General features: G+C 44.7%; 1 protein-coding gene across 2 annotated transcripts; it reads right to left on the reverse strand.

The window, feature by feature from the left end:
• Positions 1-612: 612 nt before the first annotated feature.
• vwa2 (von Willebrand factor A domain containing 2) lies at positions 613-16,197 on the reverse strand. Of its 2 annotated transcripts, XM_069691710.1 has the most exons (14): positions 15,981-16,197; positions 12,711-12,772; positions 8,318-8,392; positions 7,464-7,597; positions 7,260-7,369; positions 5,379-5,576; positions 5,126-5,259; positions 4,797-4,926; positions 3,758-3,813; positions 3,565-3,672; positions 2,902-3,483; positions 1,536-2,087; positions 1,183-1,305; positions 613-764 (listed from the first exon to the last, which is right to left on the reverse strand). In XM_069691710.1, exons 2-14 carry the CDS (start codon positions 12,760-12,762, stop codon positions 637-639), a joined length of 2,382 nt encoding a protein of 793 aa, XP_069547811.1. In that variant the 5' UTR covers positions 12,763-12,772; positions 15,981-16,197; the 3' UTR covers positions 613-636. The 2 variants fall into 2 exon arrangements, with proteins under 2 accessions (XP_069547811.1, XP_069547812.1); XM_069691711.1 differs by lacking the exon at positions 15,981-16,197 and having other exon boundaries at positions 12,711-12,854.
• Between the last annotated feature and the right edge of the window lie 100 nt (positions 16,198-16,297).

Consider the following 16,297-nt stretch of genomic DNA (forward strand, 5'->3'; position numbering starts at 1 on the left):
TCTCATCATGAAATCGGTCCCATTTGAGGTTTTTTTCTCTTTTCCCGATAAATTGTTATTAGTCAAGGAAAAGAAAAGTTGAAGTACAAAACTAGCCTTATTAAGTGTGCTGTAGTGCTTATATAATTAAATATGAAATACATGTACACATATTTTTGAAATTAGTTCCATTGGTGAAACATCTTTTTAACATCCAAAGCTTTCAATTAAAACATGAAAATAGAACACATGTAGCATTTTTGGGACCAATTTGTAAAGGTTTTTTTTTTTTTTTTTTTTTACAGGGAGAGAGTAAACTGGTGATTATACATTAAAAAATAATAATAAAAAAAATCATAACACAGATATACACTATAATATAAACGTTTACATCCTTTAACGGCCAAGAGAACCGCGTTGAGACAGTCGCACAACAGAAAGCATTATGAGGGTTGACGAAAACACAAACGAGGACAAATGAACACGGCAGGAGAGACACAGACGAGGCACTCGTTGACATCGAGTGCAACTTTAAATACCGAGACAAACACAAAGCAACAAGAGGATTCCCTTTACTGAAGTGTGTACCCGCAAACATCGTTGGTTCGGAAGTGTTCATACAGTGATTTGTTTCCGTGTGTGTGTGTATACTGTGGGTCAGGCAGCGTGTCTCCGACGGTGTAGTTTGTAGTGATGCAGGAGCTCCTGGTGGTTCTTCCTCTGCTTGCTCTTCCTCAGACCAGCCGGTCTTGGAAGATCCCCTCTGGATGAAGACCGACCGCTTCCTGCAAACGAACCACGGAACAAGTCATGACTTCTACATTTGCGCCATCAATCACGAAGCTGTTGCTTTGTTTCTGGCCACCAATCCGATCCCAATCTGCACATGCTTTACATTTTGTGCACTACTTCCATTCGTGGGATCTGGCAACATTAAATCCAGTAGGGCAAGTAACTACAGGTTTTAAGCAAATCTATTGAGAGGGGGAACAGAAGTGCAGGTTTTCGGACTGAATACAGTCAGTCTCAATGACTCAGATGTTGTGTGAGGGTTTCTGAAGATGGGGCCAACGGTAAGGCAACACACGAACGGATAAGCAAAAAGTGAAAAGAGAAGGGATACTGACAATGTCAAAAGAAAAAAAAAAAAAAAGACAAAGGCAGGAATTAAGGAATAAAGAAAGGACAGGAGACGCCACTGACTTTTTTCACAGTGAGGTCCTTCAAAGCCTCGGCACTGGCACCGGAAGCTCCCTCCTGACAGGATGCAGATCCCGTCATTCATACAGGGGTTGGGCTTGCACAGGTTTACTGGTTTCTTCACCTCTGATAGAAAGAATATCACAAAACAGGTCATTACCTCAATGAAACGTACACAAACTCCTATTTTGTACAGGACCTGTTGCAAAGACGTCTTTTCGTGAAGCAAAATGACAAAAAAGAGACATGAAATCAAAAATAATATATTGTACATCACATTCTCCCATCCATAAAGAAGGAGAGGACAAACCGGTCTCGAAAGCTTTGGTAACAGGGGTGTTTCTCTACATTCTTACCTGAACAAAGCATTTGCACCAGAACATCCTCAAAGTACTTGAGATCCTCGTAAGACGGCACTGAGATCATGTGCTCCTCTGCACCAGCAATCTGCATCAGCTTTTCTCTCTGCACGTCCCCGATACCGATCACAAACACTGAAACGCCGTTGTCTCTTATCTTTCGGGCGGGTACGACGGCGTCGTCCCCGCTCGAACCGTCCGTCACCACCACCACCGCCTTGTTGACTCCTGGCCGTGCACCGTTCGCTACGGTCAGGACGTTGGTGTGGATGTGAAGCAACGCTGCGCCCGTCGACGCCACCCCGCCCACGTAGCCGGCGTCACCGACGGCCTTGAGGATGGCGGAGCCGGTCTCGTGGGTGTCCAGGCCGAAGACGGTGGTGGCTCTGCGACCGTAAGCCACGAGGGCCACCTGAGCCACATCGCGGTTGATGTCGAACTGGACGCTGATGCTGCGAACAAAGTCCCGCAGGGTGGGGAAGTTGTCGCGGCCGATGCCAACTGAGGCGTCCAGGGCAAACACCAGGTCTACTGCCTGACCCAGACAACCTGAGAGACAGGAGGGACAAAGAATTATGTTGAAAAAAATAATACACAGACGGTCAGTAGTTAAACGGATAAACATTTACACAGCCGTATAAAGTTTTGATAGATTTAAAATATATATATATATATATTTTATTTTAGCATTTGTTGGCTGTGCAATGCGTTTGTGTCAGAACTAATGACTGGATCTTAATGGCCACAGTAAGTATCAGTAGTAAACAGCAGCAGTAGCAGAATATCCTGCATAAACACTGAAAAAACTGAATGTTTGTCCCACACACACACACACACACACACACACACACACACAAGTTGCATGCTCTCAGTCAGTAGTTTCACACTATTTCACTGACCTAAATGTGGCGCCAGTGCACCGTGATATGCAGCAGCGTGCCAGAAAAAGCAGTGAGGAAGAAAACTTGCTGGTAAATAGTTTGTGCTAGATTGGAGCAGCCGGAGGGATGAATGCTCTTAACTCTATGCTGCTGTGATTTGCCGTTTCACTGCCAGTCAACAGGTTTATAAACCTAACCCATTAGACTGTAAATGAAAGGCCTGACCTAAACCTTTCCAAACGCAACCTATCACAGGCAAGAGCGTCCCTCCCGCTGGTCCAATCTAGCACCAGCCCTGATAACATGGTTGGGAACTATCGTGTTGTTAAACTTTGGCTTTGCAAATGTTTTATGAGGAAGGAAATGTGTTGAACATGTTTGTCAGACATTAAAAGTTACAAAGATGCATTTTGGTGAGTAACACTGAACTTGAGTGTGACTTTAGCTTGTTGAGTAAAAGCCCCGTGTTGGTCAGTGAGTACCTTGTGTATCCACACTGCAGATCTTGGCCTTGAGCTCCGGGATTTTGCTCGTGAGCCTATCAGGCGAGGCGTAGGTGAGAGTCCTCTGCGGGTTTCCCGTGATATTATTCAGCTGCCCCTTCAAACTGTCGGCTCCCACTGCTATCAGGAAGATCTCTCTATCCCGTGCGTATTTCGAGGGCTCGACGACGTCGTCGGCGGAAGGCGTGGCGGTGAGCAGCACCACCACGCGGGGAAGGTCATCTGTGACGTCGGCATAGACCGGCGCGCTCACAAAGCCACGGCGCGCAACGTGGAGAAGCGCCTGGCCTGTCAGGGTCTCGCCACCGATCGGCTTGAGTGCCTCCACAGCCTTCAGAAGACCCCTCAGGTCCCCTTTGAACTTGTCGACCTGGGCCTCGACTCGAGTCTCTCCACCGAACACCGCCAGGCCGACTTTACTGGGGCTGTCGGACCCGATGGCGATCTGCAGGAAGCGCTTTAGGAAGGACCTGAGGCGGAGGAAGCCCTCCAGGGTGAGGGTGGCCGAGCCCTCCAGCAGGAAGAGCAGGTCCACAGAGCAGTCCAGTGACATTGCAGGAGCTGAGGAGGGATGAACGGAGAGATTAGAGATCACCTGAACACACAGGCCAGTGAGGCGTTTCCTCCAGACAGTGCACTCACCGCAGTGCGGGTCTCCTCCGTAGCCGGGTGGACACACGCAGTGGTAGCCCTCCGGATCTTCTGATACACATGTTCCTCCATTCAGACACGGCTGAGAGTCACAGGGATCTACAGTGCAGAGAGCGAACGACAGGAAGTAAACTCCACTAATCCGGGAGAGAGAAGAATGAAGCAGGAAACGACAGGCTGTTACCTGGACAGATGGTCCGATGGCAGACTGTCTGGTGTCTCTTGTAAACCTTGCTGTACCTGCAACATGCACAAGTGAAAATCCCTTTGTTTTGTGAGCGTATATGCTTACGGAGAGAAGGAATGTGGGTGAGTTTCAGGCACCATACTCCACTACACCTGTTCTGTGAAGTAAATACAGTCATTGAGCCTCACCATTCAATTAATAAGCTACTGAATATGATAAGTTACTCAGATGGAAGGCACTTTATATCTCATTTGGCTCACATTTTGTTTTACTGCCATTTATGTGAAGTGTTTTTCATGTGGACATTTATATACACGGCTTATGGTAGACATACAAACAGCAGTCTCATTACTGCCTCTGTTTACTGTACCTAAAAAAAAAGTAAACGGTTCTCTAAACTGAGCTCTGCGAGTCAGAGGCCTTTTTTTTTTACTGTGATAAAGTTACAATGTTCTGCGAGATAGATTTTGTCTAAGGCCATTTTAATTTGCCCTGGAAGGCTCCGACACAATTACACCAGTTTGTTTTTTTATTAACACCCCCTCACTGACACAGCACATTAACACATGGGAGTTTCTCTGTTCTAACACTGGCTTGTGGCTCATTGAGCAAAGGAGAGGAAAGTGCTGTATATTCAGGTCCAATTTAAATTCCAAAATATATATTATAATTATTGAATTTATATGAGGAACTATGTTTCAATATTGTATAATAAATATTTAAAAGTAAAACATTCAAACTGAAGAAAAAAAAAAAAAATCTGTTGGCTTGTGAAGATTTATTCTGTGGTAACACACAAGTGCCACAACAATTTATAATAAAATACATTTGTGCTGGAAGATCCATCATTCCTGCTGCATGCTGCAAAGTCAACCCACAAGAATCTGTAAATATTCCAGTCAACATCATTGTGCCGATTTACAGCAAAGATGCATCGAACAGCGGGTGAGTGTTTAATCTTGGAAAAGTGCAGGAATTCAAGAAATCTCTTTGTGAGGGAGAAAACAAAAGTATTTGCATCTTCGTGCCCACTTGCCTGTAGTAGGGACAGAGCGATGTGTACGGGGAATACCCCTTAGCGCCTTTCCAACACATGAAATTCCCCTGCAGCTCTTTCACTGTCTCCAGTGTCTTCCTTTCACAGGGAAATGACTCCACCTGACAGCCTGGACGGCAGGATGGGAGAGGTGGGTGTTAGAAAGAGAGGGGAATGATGGACGGGAATTGAAAAGGGGGTTAGAGAGAGCGAGAGAGAGAGAAACACAACACAAGGATTTTAGAGAGGAGGGGAGTGAAAGAGATAGAAAACATTTCCTCATTTGGATAATTAGCACGTGTATCCGTCATAACTCCCTCCAGTCCAACCTGCTGGTGTGGCGCTGCAGACAGAGAAGGTGGTCAGTGTGGTGTACAGGCCGTTGACAGCGTCATAGAAGTGCTCGGCGAAGAAGACATGGCTCTCCATCGGCTCACTGGCCAGAGCGTGTAGCTCCTCCCACCTGGAAAACAAACGGAGACACTTTGTCCCGAGACTGCGTTGCAACCAACTGAAAGCACTTTCATGCATTACTATTCGTCTTATCGGTAATGATTTTTTTTTTTTAAGCACCAAACATACTTGGGGTAGCGCAAGCCCACGGCGAACAAGACCACGCCCGTCTCTTTGAGCTGCGCAGCGGCCTGCAGCACGTTGCCCTGCGACCGCCCGTCCGACAGCAGGATGGCGACGTGGGGCACGCCGGAGGAGTTACGGCCGCTGGGGAAACCCTTCCTCAGGACGTATTTCAGAGCCAGGCCTGTCTGAGTGCCGCCTCCCCTGGGAGAGGAGAGTTTGAGAACGAGCAGGATTTTTCGTGTTATCGTTCGAAACATACTCAAACAGAGCAATTAGAGAACATGTGCAGTGCTACAGATGTTGGAGAGCGGAGTCAATGATCACTGCCAAAGTCAACTAAAAATGACTTCTGGTCGGATTCCACTTTTTAGTTCTTGGACTGAAACCATGTCTTGGCTAAGTGTCATCACCGCAGGCCTCATGAAACCCACTTAAGTCCTTTTTTTTTTTTCAAGAAGTCATGAATGTCAGTTGAGCAAGAGCCACTTTAAGACCTCTCATCAAACACTGAGAAAAAGACTGACATGTTTTACAATAGTTGGAGGTCGTGTTTTGATGCCATCCTATCATATTTCCAATATTCTTCAGCCGTGAAAGCAATACTACGGTGGGTCCCCTCGAAGCACTGAAACTACAAGACGAAGCAGCGAAAAGCTTGAAGGCCTTCAGGCGTGATTGAACCACATCAGCTCCTTTGTACAGATTTATATCAACACACACTTTACGCCCATACTGGTCGAAACCAAAGATGCTTTGTGCATCGTTGGACTGCAGATAAAGAAACATCTATCTCTACCGTGTATGTTGCTAAAGATAAATTATTCAGCATTTAAGCATGAATAAACACAAATTTGATTCAAAGCAATGTGGCCACTAACTAATTTAAAATGTGGGTAGGCACTGGAAACCAGATTGTTTCTTTCAAACTGTGAAACAACCCCTTCCTCCCACACACACACACACACACACACACACACACACACACACACACACACACACACACACACACACACACACACACACACACACACACACACACACACACACACGGTCAAATTACTTTCCTCTTCCTCGGCTTATTCACTTATCCAATATCTAGTGACCACCTGTGGTGGCGCCTCTAATCTGAAATTAATTTGTTTTTTGGCAGGCAGATTTTAGTTTTACTAAGCCTCTGCATATGTGTGTGTGTGTGTGTGTGTGTGTGTGTGTGTGCGTGCGTGCGTGCGTGCGTGCGTGCGTTTTGCTGCCAGTATCAGTTAAACTACTGCCACATTAATCAACTAAGAATTGTGACAACTTTTAAACACACGAAAAGAGATGAGAATATAAGTCATTGCTGTGATTCTGGGTCTTCTGAACACAGTTCCCTCTCATCTTGTTTTGTTCTTTGATTTTGTTGCATTAAAAAAAGAGTCGGCCATTGTAGTCATACAATAATGATTTGACATTTCAGGGTATTTTTGCAATAAGGATATTCTTGACGATATGACAAAAGAATAGCTATTTATGAATTTTAAAATCATACAATTGCAACAAAATAATGTTTTATATGGCAGCATAAACAGTTTGACTTCAAATTTTCAGTAACATGTTCATCACTTACTAGCTTTTTTTCTTCTTCTTCTTCTTCAACCATATCTCATCCTTCTTCAGTGAATAGAACTTTTTTTTTAGATTTCAATGTTAATCCCAGCTTAGTTTGTTAAAAGGGATACATTTGACTGTATGAACTACACATGCTTGTATATCATTTTATATATTAGTGATGATTGTTATTTCAGTCTTACTGATTCAGCAGTACAAAAAAAAAAAGATTCCATAATATTCTTTTGAAACCCGGAACATGATCCGGCGGAGAGTGAGGTGAGAGGAGACACACACCTGAAAGAAATCTTCTTTATGTGCTTCGTCAGCTCTTGTTTGGTGGAGTACGAGTCCAGGGAAAACTCCAGCCGAGGAACGGAGCCAAACTGAATCAAACCGACTCGCACCTGGACCAGAGTGCAATTACAAGAGTACTGATTGATGGTGAAGATGAAGAGGGGAGGGGAGGGAGGGAGTTGGGGGGAAGAGGGGGGGACAAACCTTTTCTGGTCCGATGTCTAGTGCTTGACAGAGTTTGATCGCGTAGTGTTTGGACCTCTCAAAGCTGCCCTTCCCAACGCTGTAGGAACCATCCATGAGGAAGAGGATGTCCATGGCTGCTGAGCACTGCATCACTTCCCATGGAAACACGCACGCACACACACACGTCATAAAAAAAAGTTACACCCTCTGGATGTAAAAACAAAGATGTAGGTCCAAACTCATTTATTGTCTTTATATGTTGGCATCCTGGTTGGTTGGTTCAAAAATGAATTGTTCCAGGTGAAAATAAAACCTTAACATAAGAAGAAGAAAACCAGCTTCGCGTGCTAAAGCTCAATTTTCTTTTCCCCAGAGCGAACACACTAAACCGTTACCAAGCAAAAAAAACCTCTCTCTCTCTCTTTCTCTCTCTCCGTCTCTGTCTCTGTCTCTTTTACGCACGTCTGTACTCGCCGGAGGTATGAAGAATCTGTGGTGTTGCTGTCATGTCAGAATGTGCAGAGGCAGCGAGCGTGTGCCGTCTGTCTGTCAAACGTTCACGTTACGGGACAGTCACCTCCACACGCACCGTCGTCTGTGACACAGACATCAGGCCAATAAGACCACTCGCGCCGGATTCTTCCGCAGCCTCGTCACGCTACATCGCAATGCAATCTCTATTTGCAGTAACATGAAAGCTCCGCTGGCACATTCACGGCGCGGCTGGCAGCCGACATTTACACGCACGCGGGTCTAAAGCGTGGCCATGACCGCCTGACCTGTCAACACGGTTACCGTCACAGCTCCTTCAACCGCCTCAGCCTCCCTCACCAAGTTTCATTTGTAAAGGATGAGGTCAGGCGGGTACTCACTCTCTCCTGCAGAGTTGATCTTTGCAATGTTCTCGTGGCTGGTTTGGATCTCCTGCACGGCAGCGCCCTGCTGAACTGGAAGGGGACAAACAACGTGGAGGTCAGCCAGATGTATTTATACACACACACAGACTCGTACAGCAATTTTCAGATACTGAGCACCAACCGATGACATTTAAGATAAACTGAAAGTCAGGTTTTTAATGACCAAACCAAACCCCGGCAACATTTGGTCTTTCAAAAGGAAATTAAAAAAAAAATGAATATTGTGTCTGAGCCACCTCTGCTGTAGCATATCTCAGCAGTGGTTCCCAACATTGGGTTCAGGACGTCTACAAGGTTTCACATGATGGGTTTAAGGGGTCGCGAGATGATTAACATGAAAAATTTGAAATTAGCTCGTGACTGGCAGCTGATGGTTGACTGAAGGAGGCAGCTGAAGCGGACCATGTTGCAAATGACGACACTCAGGCCAGGTTTAGACTTAACATCTGCCCGTTCCGAGCAAATGCTTCTGCTGGACCTGACTGTTTCCCAGGAAGACTGGCCAGAGGAGGCCCATCAGAGTAAACAGGCCAAATATCTCAAACTGGTAAGAGGAAAAGTAGAAGGCATAGATGGAAGGCCGACTGTGAGCCCACCGAGGTGGGCTGCAGAAACTTTACAGCTAAGCCTCTACATTGGACACTCAGCCTGTTTGGCAACAGCGGCGAAGAACACGATTGTAGTCATAGAAACAGAGTCACGGTCGCTTTGGATCAAGAGGGGCGATATACTTGGCTGAGGGTGGTTGATGACGTCGGACCTGAAACTACGACCCTATGGGTTTATCACTGTTGATTTGTCAATGTCGCACAACCTGGTGTTTCAAGAAACAAGACAAGAACTCTAAAAACATATTAAATGTTTTTTTTTTGCTGATGTCTTGCTAATTGTGACTCCTTAAAACTGTTTTAAATGGTCACAAGCAAAAAAAAAAAAAAAATAAAAAAAAACATGCAGCTGTCCTCTAACATCCACCAAGAAGTGGAGGGTTACTTCCCGCTTTGGATGAACGCAAACACCTGCACTTTGACAACAAGTTGACATGCGATTTCCCGTACATACATCTGTACAGTTTGTCACTTGGGCTCACAAAAGATGTAGACACGCATACCGTGACCTGTTAGCCCTAATGCTTCTTCACATGTTAAAATGTATTTAATTGGATGCTTTCCCTGAAGCCAATGCAGTCTCCCATTTGAAAACTCAATTATCCGTTGCGGAAGGGCTCAACGCTAATGTGAGTGGACAAGTGAAGAAAACCATTCCCTTGCTCCATTCAGTGAAATGAGGTTCCTCTATTCAAGCACACGTACAGCTCAGAGAGGAGGGAGGGACATTTCCTGCATACATGCCTTGTTGTCCCTGGTAACCCCAACAGGTCACGGAGGCATTTGACCAGGACAGACACGCAGAGACACTCGAGTTATTTTACAAACTCCACACAAATAGATTCCTCCCTCCGAATGGGGCGGTGCTCACCCTCCAGTCGGAACGCAGAAACTAATTGTAGGTTTGTTCCCGTCAACTTCGCCGTAGTTCTTCAGGCCGTCCGCCTCCTGTTGATTTAGCGCCTGCTAATCAGCTAAAAGCGGTGACAAAAAGTCAGAGAGCAAAGTAACAAAGTACAGCAGAAAACATGAAAGAAAGGTGCAAACGTTCAATAGAAATAAGGGCGTGTCGGCGTCGGACAATTTAGTGCCGACATTGACTTTTTCCTCCTCTTCTGCTCATCTTTCTTTCACTGAAGTTGAAGTGAGGGTTCAGGAGAAAAAAAAAAATTAGTCAGCGGTTAAAAACTACATGTTTTAGGGAAAATAATTATGAAACCCTTTTAGTTCAGTGACAAAAAAAAAATGGCCATCCTACACCATCGCACTGTTTTTAATGTAATCTTATTTTTAAGATTTTTTTTTTTTTAATGAAAAAATTTCCCCTTGCGACATCAATAAAGTCTATCAGTCTATCTATCTATCAGGAATGACAAAAAGATTAACTATGAAAAACTAACGATAGATGCAATTTAATAAAGTGGAAAAATCATCTCGGTTATTAGAGCAATAAGACGAGGTCAAAACCTAGTATACGTCTGGATCGTATGTGACACTAGAGGGCTTTTAATTTGAAATAAGTATTTGTAGTTTGAAACGCATTGAGGAAGTTGCAGCCGACTAGCGGTAACTCCAGCCATATGTGCTCCATAAAATTTAGACCAGTTACTACTTTAATTGGTCATCTTTTGGAGACTTGCGATTTATTTGTCAAAAGAAAGAAGGATTTTTCATTGTACAGATATAGAAAAATAAAATTTTACTGAAAATGAAATTAGACGTGATTATGTATGAATAAAAACCTACATGTGTCAAAGGGCCGTCAGGGACAATTACTTTTTATTAGCGGTAATGACTTTTGGGATTACTATTTCTAATAATAAAAACTGCCAACAAATTTGAAGAGCCCAAAGTCATGTTTTTTTGTTCAATAAAAAATTCAGACTAACTTGTTAGTGGTATATCCCCAGTTTGAGAAACAAGAAGAAGTGTGTTAAATTTTACCTCCATCAGCAACTTTAATAATTAATTGACCAACCTGCTGATTAAACAACTACTTTGTTTCAGCCCTAATCTCTTCATGGCTCATTTTGTAGCTCTTAATGTCATTATAAACTCTAACAACGACACTTTAGGACATAAATGTGCCGGGTTTTTTTAGTGGCGCCTGCTACAGTATGAGATTTGAACAAGAGGACGCGACAAGTGGTGGAGAGGGTGAATGTTCATCAAAAGAGGAGACTCGAGTATCTGGTGATTGAGTCAGAAGTGGGAGATTATCACTCACGCGTCTTCCCTTCAGTGGAGGGATGGCGAGAGGGTGTCAGGACAGCGGCACAGCTCCTTTATCTTCCTTTTCAAAAGATCACAACTGACCTGCTTGTGTGGTTTTATTTAAAAAAAAACTTTTTTGAAGGTAACCGCGACAGACAAAATGAGGCAATTGGCAAAGCTGTGTTACAGCAAAATAAATATTTTTGGAGAGGTCAGCATCAAGTCATCTTCGATAGAACGTCAAATTAGAACTGCTGATATTTAAATAGTAAAACTGATTCACTGAGTAAAACTAAAAATATAATGCTGCGTTAGTATCATTTGTACCAAAAGGCATTTTATTTAACAAAAATCCCTTTTTAAATACCCATGACATCCTAGTGTACAATCAGCAAGTCATATGGGGAAAGGAACAGCATGAGGGGAGGAAATATTAAAGGGTAAAAACTAAAAGAACTCCAGAAGTACCAACTGCAAAACCAGAGGCCTGCGCACCGACCTCCTCACAATCCCGACCCTTTCATCTGCGCCTAATTCCAACATCATTCCAGCCCCCCAAAGTCCTCCTGACAGTGAAAGTTTAGGGTCTTGGCAAGCAGCTTTGTCATGGTCAGTGGGGCCCCAGTGCTCTGAACAAAAAGTCTGTCTGTTCGGCCAAAAGCCTCCAGCAAAATGACTGTGTATCTTTAATGTCTGCGAAAGAAATAGCAGCAGGAAAATCAGGAGCAACATAATGAGCATAAGTCATCTGGCTGAGGGGTTGATGTCCAGTTGGCTTTAATCCCACCGCAGCCTGGGCGATATGAGTAATATTCACTCGAAATCAGCGATAAAAACTGGCGTTATCTGTGAAATTTTATTTGCCGGGCTGGATTACATGGATATGTTGCACCGCAACATGTTATCAGCACAGGACGAAAGGTGGGCGCGTCTTGACGAGGTAAAAAAGAAGTCTGGTTTGCTCAAGTTCAAACTCTTAAAATCACCAGTAATAAATACTCAAGATGGTGCTAAAGCTGTCATTTTTGAAAACAACTCAACGATTATATTGCCCCACGACTCCCGCCTGGAAACGAGAACAGGAGGCAGGAAATCACTTCGAAGGGGAGAATTCTTCAGCAGTGGAGACTTGATAGGTTCAAGCAGTAAAAGAATCTCAGGTCGTCCAGTGAATCACCCCACATTTTCCACCATGCAGGGCGTAATACTTAAATGACAAATGGGCTCACGCCAACAAATGAACATTTTCAACACTGTATTTATGAAGCCATTACAGCGAGTTCATTCTCTCTCTCTCTCTCTCTCTCGGCAAAAACATTTACACCTTTCAATGAACTGTATACCTACAATAACACTAACCCTCACAGACGGCCGCAGTCTGTGATTTGGACCAACCAAACAGCCGTAATAATGTGAGCAGATTAGAAACATTCCAACATGGTACAAGACTCTTTGCCCTGGCTCTAATGGCCCTGAATACCGGAGACGCAGAGATGGCAAAACAGTAATAAAATCAATCAACCGACCTTGAAGGAGCAGCAGCGTTGAGAGCAGGGGGAGACGGATATCAGGGTGCATGGCGGGACACCTGGAATGATAAACAAAGGCAAATGCTGAAGTATGAATAGCAGTGCAGCATGAAATGTTTAATAGCGGGATAGGTAAGAGATGTCAGCAAGGCTCTGCCGGGGCAACATGTATTTTATGATCCAGCAAGTCGGGGAGTAAAGCAGTGTTCTGACCCCCACTGTGTTTCTACAGCTAAGTGTGGGTCGACCTCTGACCTTTCAAAGAGAGCTGAATGATTGGACGCTTGCTGTGCGAGATGAGTGACAGCCTCCACAAAGAAACACCAGCAGGGTGTTGACGTCCGAGTGACTGTGTTCTTATTAAAGCTGCACCTTGGTCCATTATCTGCAATTCAATGCTGATGTCTGGAACTTCACAATATTTGAGGTGTAGTTATAATTCCAAAACCTGGAAGAGAAATGTGTCAGCAGTCTGTCAAAAAAAAAAAAAAAGAGTATTATCATGTCCAGAGCTCAGCTCACAAAGGAACCCCCCCCCCCCCCCCCAATCATCTCTGCCCACTGCTGTGTATCAAAACATAACGCACTAGACAAAGGTGTCTCCACACAGCACTTCACTTACTCGACACCAGCATGGGAGCCTATCAGTGTTTTGTCTGGTTCAAAAAGATTACAATAAGCTGAATAATAATAAGAACAAGTGAAGCTTTTAAAGCACAAGTTTGCGGTGCTATCATTTCGTCAGGAATGTGCGTGCAGTAGGAACTATGTTTGAGAGTGTGTATTTGAAAGCATGTCCTCTGCGTTTACAGTTTTATTTTAGTCTACATATCCACTGAAATGTCTTTCTAGCCCGCTGCGTTTAAGATTACGGGCAATGGACACTTTTGGTAAGATGCAAAATCTTTGGCAGTGCAATATGCGAGTCGCTAGTTATTACACAGTTGCTCTATAATCTAATGCAACCCAATAGTACTGCAAAAAAAAAAAAAAAAAAAAAAAAAAATTAAACCCCACCTCTGCCTTCTGATCCGATAAGACTGAAAGCTTGAATAAAAGTGATATAGCGCATGATTCGGAGTGTGTGGTTATCTGCTCTGCTGTGTTTGCGCTAATTGACGGTTCCAGCACCTTCGCAACGACTCGGCGGGCGGAGCGCTGGTACTCCTGCATTACGCATTACTGCCAATGTTTCCAGACAGAAACCCAGTCAACTTAAGAACTTGAGAAGCCACAATTAGTGGCTCCGGTGTCCTTAGTTCCATCAGTACGTGGCCTGGAGTTTCATATTATACAGATAAAGAGAAGATAAAACTGTGCGATACGGTTGCGCTGGATTGCATTTGATTACGCAGGTGTAAATCGGCAAACCGTAAACTGAGCGTACAATCTGACCTCGTGTTAACCATTCCACGACAGCCCCACCAATCCCACCCGTCTTCCATCAACTCTGTATGGTCATTGTTGGGCGCACACACACACACACACACGCAAGACGCCGAGGGGCTGCAGATAAAGTCTGATTAACTCGGCCTGCTGATAAGCTCGGCCATGATATCCTGCCTTGTGGCTGAAGTGCGCGTTTGTGTGCCCGTCGAGGCAAGAGGAGGGCCGCGGCAGAGAGACCCTCCTCCGCACGGGTAAAACTGCGCGTACTTCTGAGACCCGAGATGGAATCGTGTGCAGGATGATGGGAGCCGGTGTGTTGGTGATACAGATCTGCAGAGGTTGACATGCAGCGGCGGCTGTCTTGAGAAGCCCTGTGCTGATAAAACATCACCGCAGTCTGTTGATGCTTCTATTTGTGCGCTCGCTGGTGCGTCTCGCCGACAAGGGATTTCATTACTGCCCGGCAGGGAGGGAGGGAGGGGCTGCATGCTTGTAAGGGAGAGGGAAGCAGCCAAGCAATGCCTACATATAGAGCAAACATAATGTACGGACGCGCACCCACGCAGTGCACGCAGCTGTCTCAAAATTGGCTGCCTCTTCACAAGCATTCTTGCGGATGCCTCCGCCCTCCGTCTGCCAGTGAACACCCCTTCCTGACAACCCTGTACAGATCAAGCTCTGTAGACCTACTTGAGAGAAAACTACTAATATAGGTGCCGTGTACTCCTATTTTTTTTTTTTAATGTAATGAAATGGTTAAACTTCGAGATATTAGCTCTTTCAGTAATCAACTCAAAAACACATCCACAGATTTGGACATTCCCAAAAATGTGCCCACCTTCGTAAAAAAAAAAAAAAAAAAGAAGGCCCAAGCCCCCAGATGTTGCATCTGTTTTGAAATGATTCTTCGGCTGGAAAGTGCCTCCACTCTGAAGTCTATAATTAGAAAGGAGTGCTATCTTTTGGACCAACTTCATTCAAAAATCCAGTGATCTCCTAACCTGTACTTGGAGTGAGGGTGTCACTTTGAGAAACATCCCGACAGCTTCAATTATTACAATGGGGAGTCACCCGAAACGGACATTTTGAAACAACAGAAGGACTAATGTGGAAACTTTTTTTTTTTTTTCCCCCCATAGTGCGACAACTGTCTGATTAAAAGCTATAACTATAATTAAAAATGCTTAGGTATGCACTGAAGCATAGGAATGTGCTGCAAGAACAAGCTGGAAACCACACAAGAGGATGTGCAGCCTCCGAGGGGTAATTACTTCTCACAAACAGTAGGAAACTTGAATTAAAAAGCAATCAAACTTCACCTCAACTTTAATAGAGTTAACCGAGGATGAGCTTCTACCCAAAGATCCTTATCTCGAACACAAATTGGAAACTCCCAATTTAAGAGGCTGGCGTGCAGAAGACACGTTCTCCTGCTACGACCACAACCTTTTCACCTCAAAGAAACAAGTCGATAATGCTCATTTTCGGTGTAGTTTACCTTGTTAGTTAAGAGGGTTTTTGCCAACATCTGGTCACCCTTATATATACGCATATATATCACGCGTCAAGGCAGGTCCAAAATGTGGCCAGAGGTTATGACCCCTTGACATGCAACAGCAACCGGAGTTTACTCAGCAAGGCAAACAAAATGGTGTTATGTCAGCCTGGTTAAACACTAAAGCAAGTGGAGAGAATCCAAGAGAGGCATTTTCTTTTGATGTTGGTCTAATTAGCCATCGGGGTTGGTTTTTTTTTTTTTTTTAAATAGACGTGTTTTATTTACTAGTCTCGTCACCGCGTGGTCGTAACTTTAGAGCAACTTTTACGCGTTTAAACCGACGCTTCAAATCAAAAGGAAAAGTCGAGTAAAAACATCACCTCGTTCATCCAAAGTTGTTCAACTTCCTGCGTAACAGCGCGCACCGCCCGCCACCACCGGGCGACCAAAACTAACGCGACAAAACGTCTCCCTTTTGTTGTTGGGAGGCGCGTCTTCCAGAAAGCAGAACCTCTTCTTCTCCCGTCTCCTCGCTCCACTTCGTTTCCGCACTGGTGTGATCCGATAGGGTTGTTTGCTGGGGACAGAAGGAGAGCGGCGGACCCCACCTACTCGCCGTGCCCACCTGTGATGTACCTGCACCGGTCGGGTCTAATTTGTCGACCCCCCCCTCCTCCCCCTCCCTCCCCACGCGCAG

The sequence above is a fragment of the Brachyistius frenatus genome, unplaced genomic scaffold, assembly GCF_029030835.1.
Source record: "Brachyistius frenatus isolate BFR_SWC_R1_liver_20210118 unplaced genomic scaffold, ASM2903083v1 Contig_11, whole genome shotgun sequence".
NCBI lineage: Eukaryota > Metazoa > Chordata > Actinopteri > Embiotocidae > Brachyistius > Brachyistius frenatus.

Bases quoted from the DNA above. Each gene is read 5' to 3' on its own strand.
- vwa2 (XM_069691710.1), bottom strand. From the start codon at position 12,762: ATGCACCCTGATATCCGTCTCCCCCTGCTCTCAACGCTGCTGCTCCTT. The intron at 8,393-12,710 runs GTCGGTTGATTG...GTCCCCTTCCAG, and splicing joins AACGCTGCTGCTCCTTCAAG to TTCAGCAGGGCGCTGCCGTG. The intron at 7,598-8,317 runs GTGAGTACCCGC...TTCCATGGGAAG, and splicing joins GATCAACTCTGCAGGAGAGA to TGATGCAGTGCTCAGCAGCC.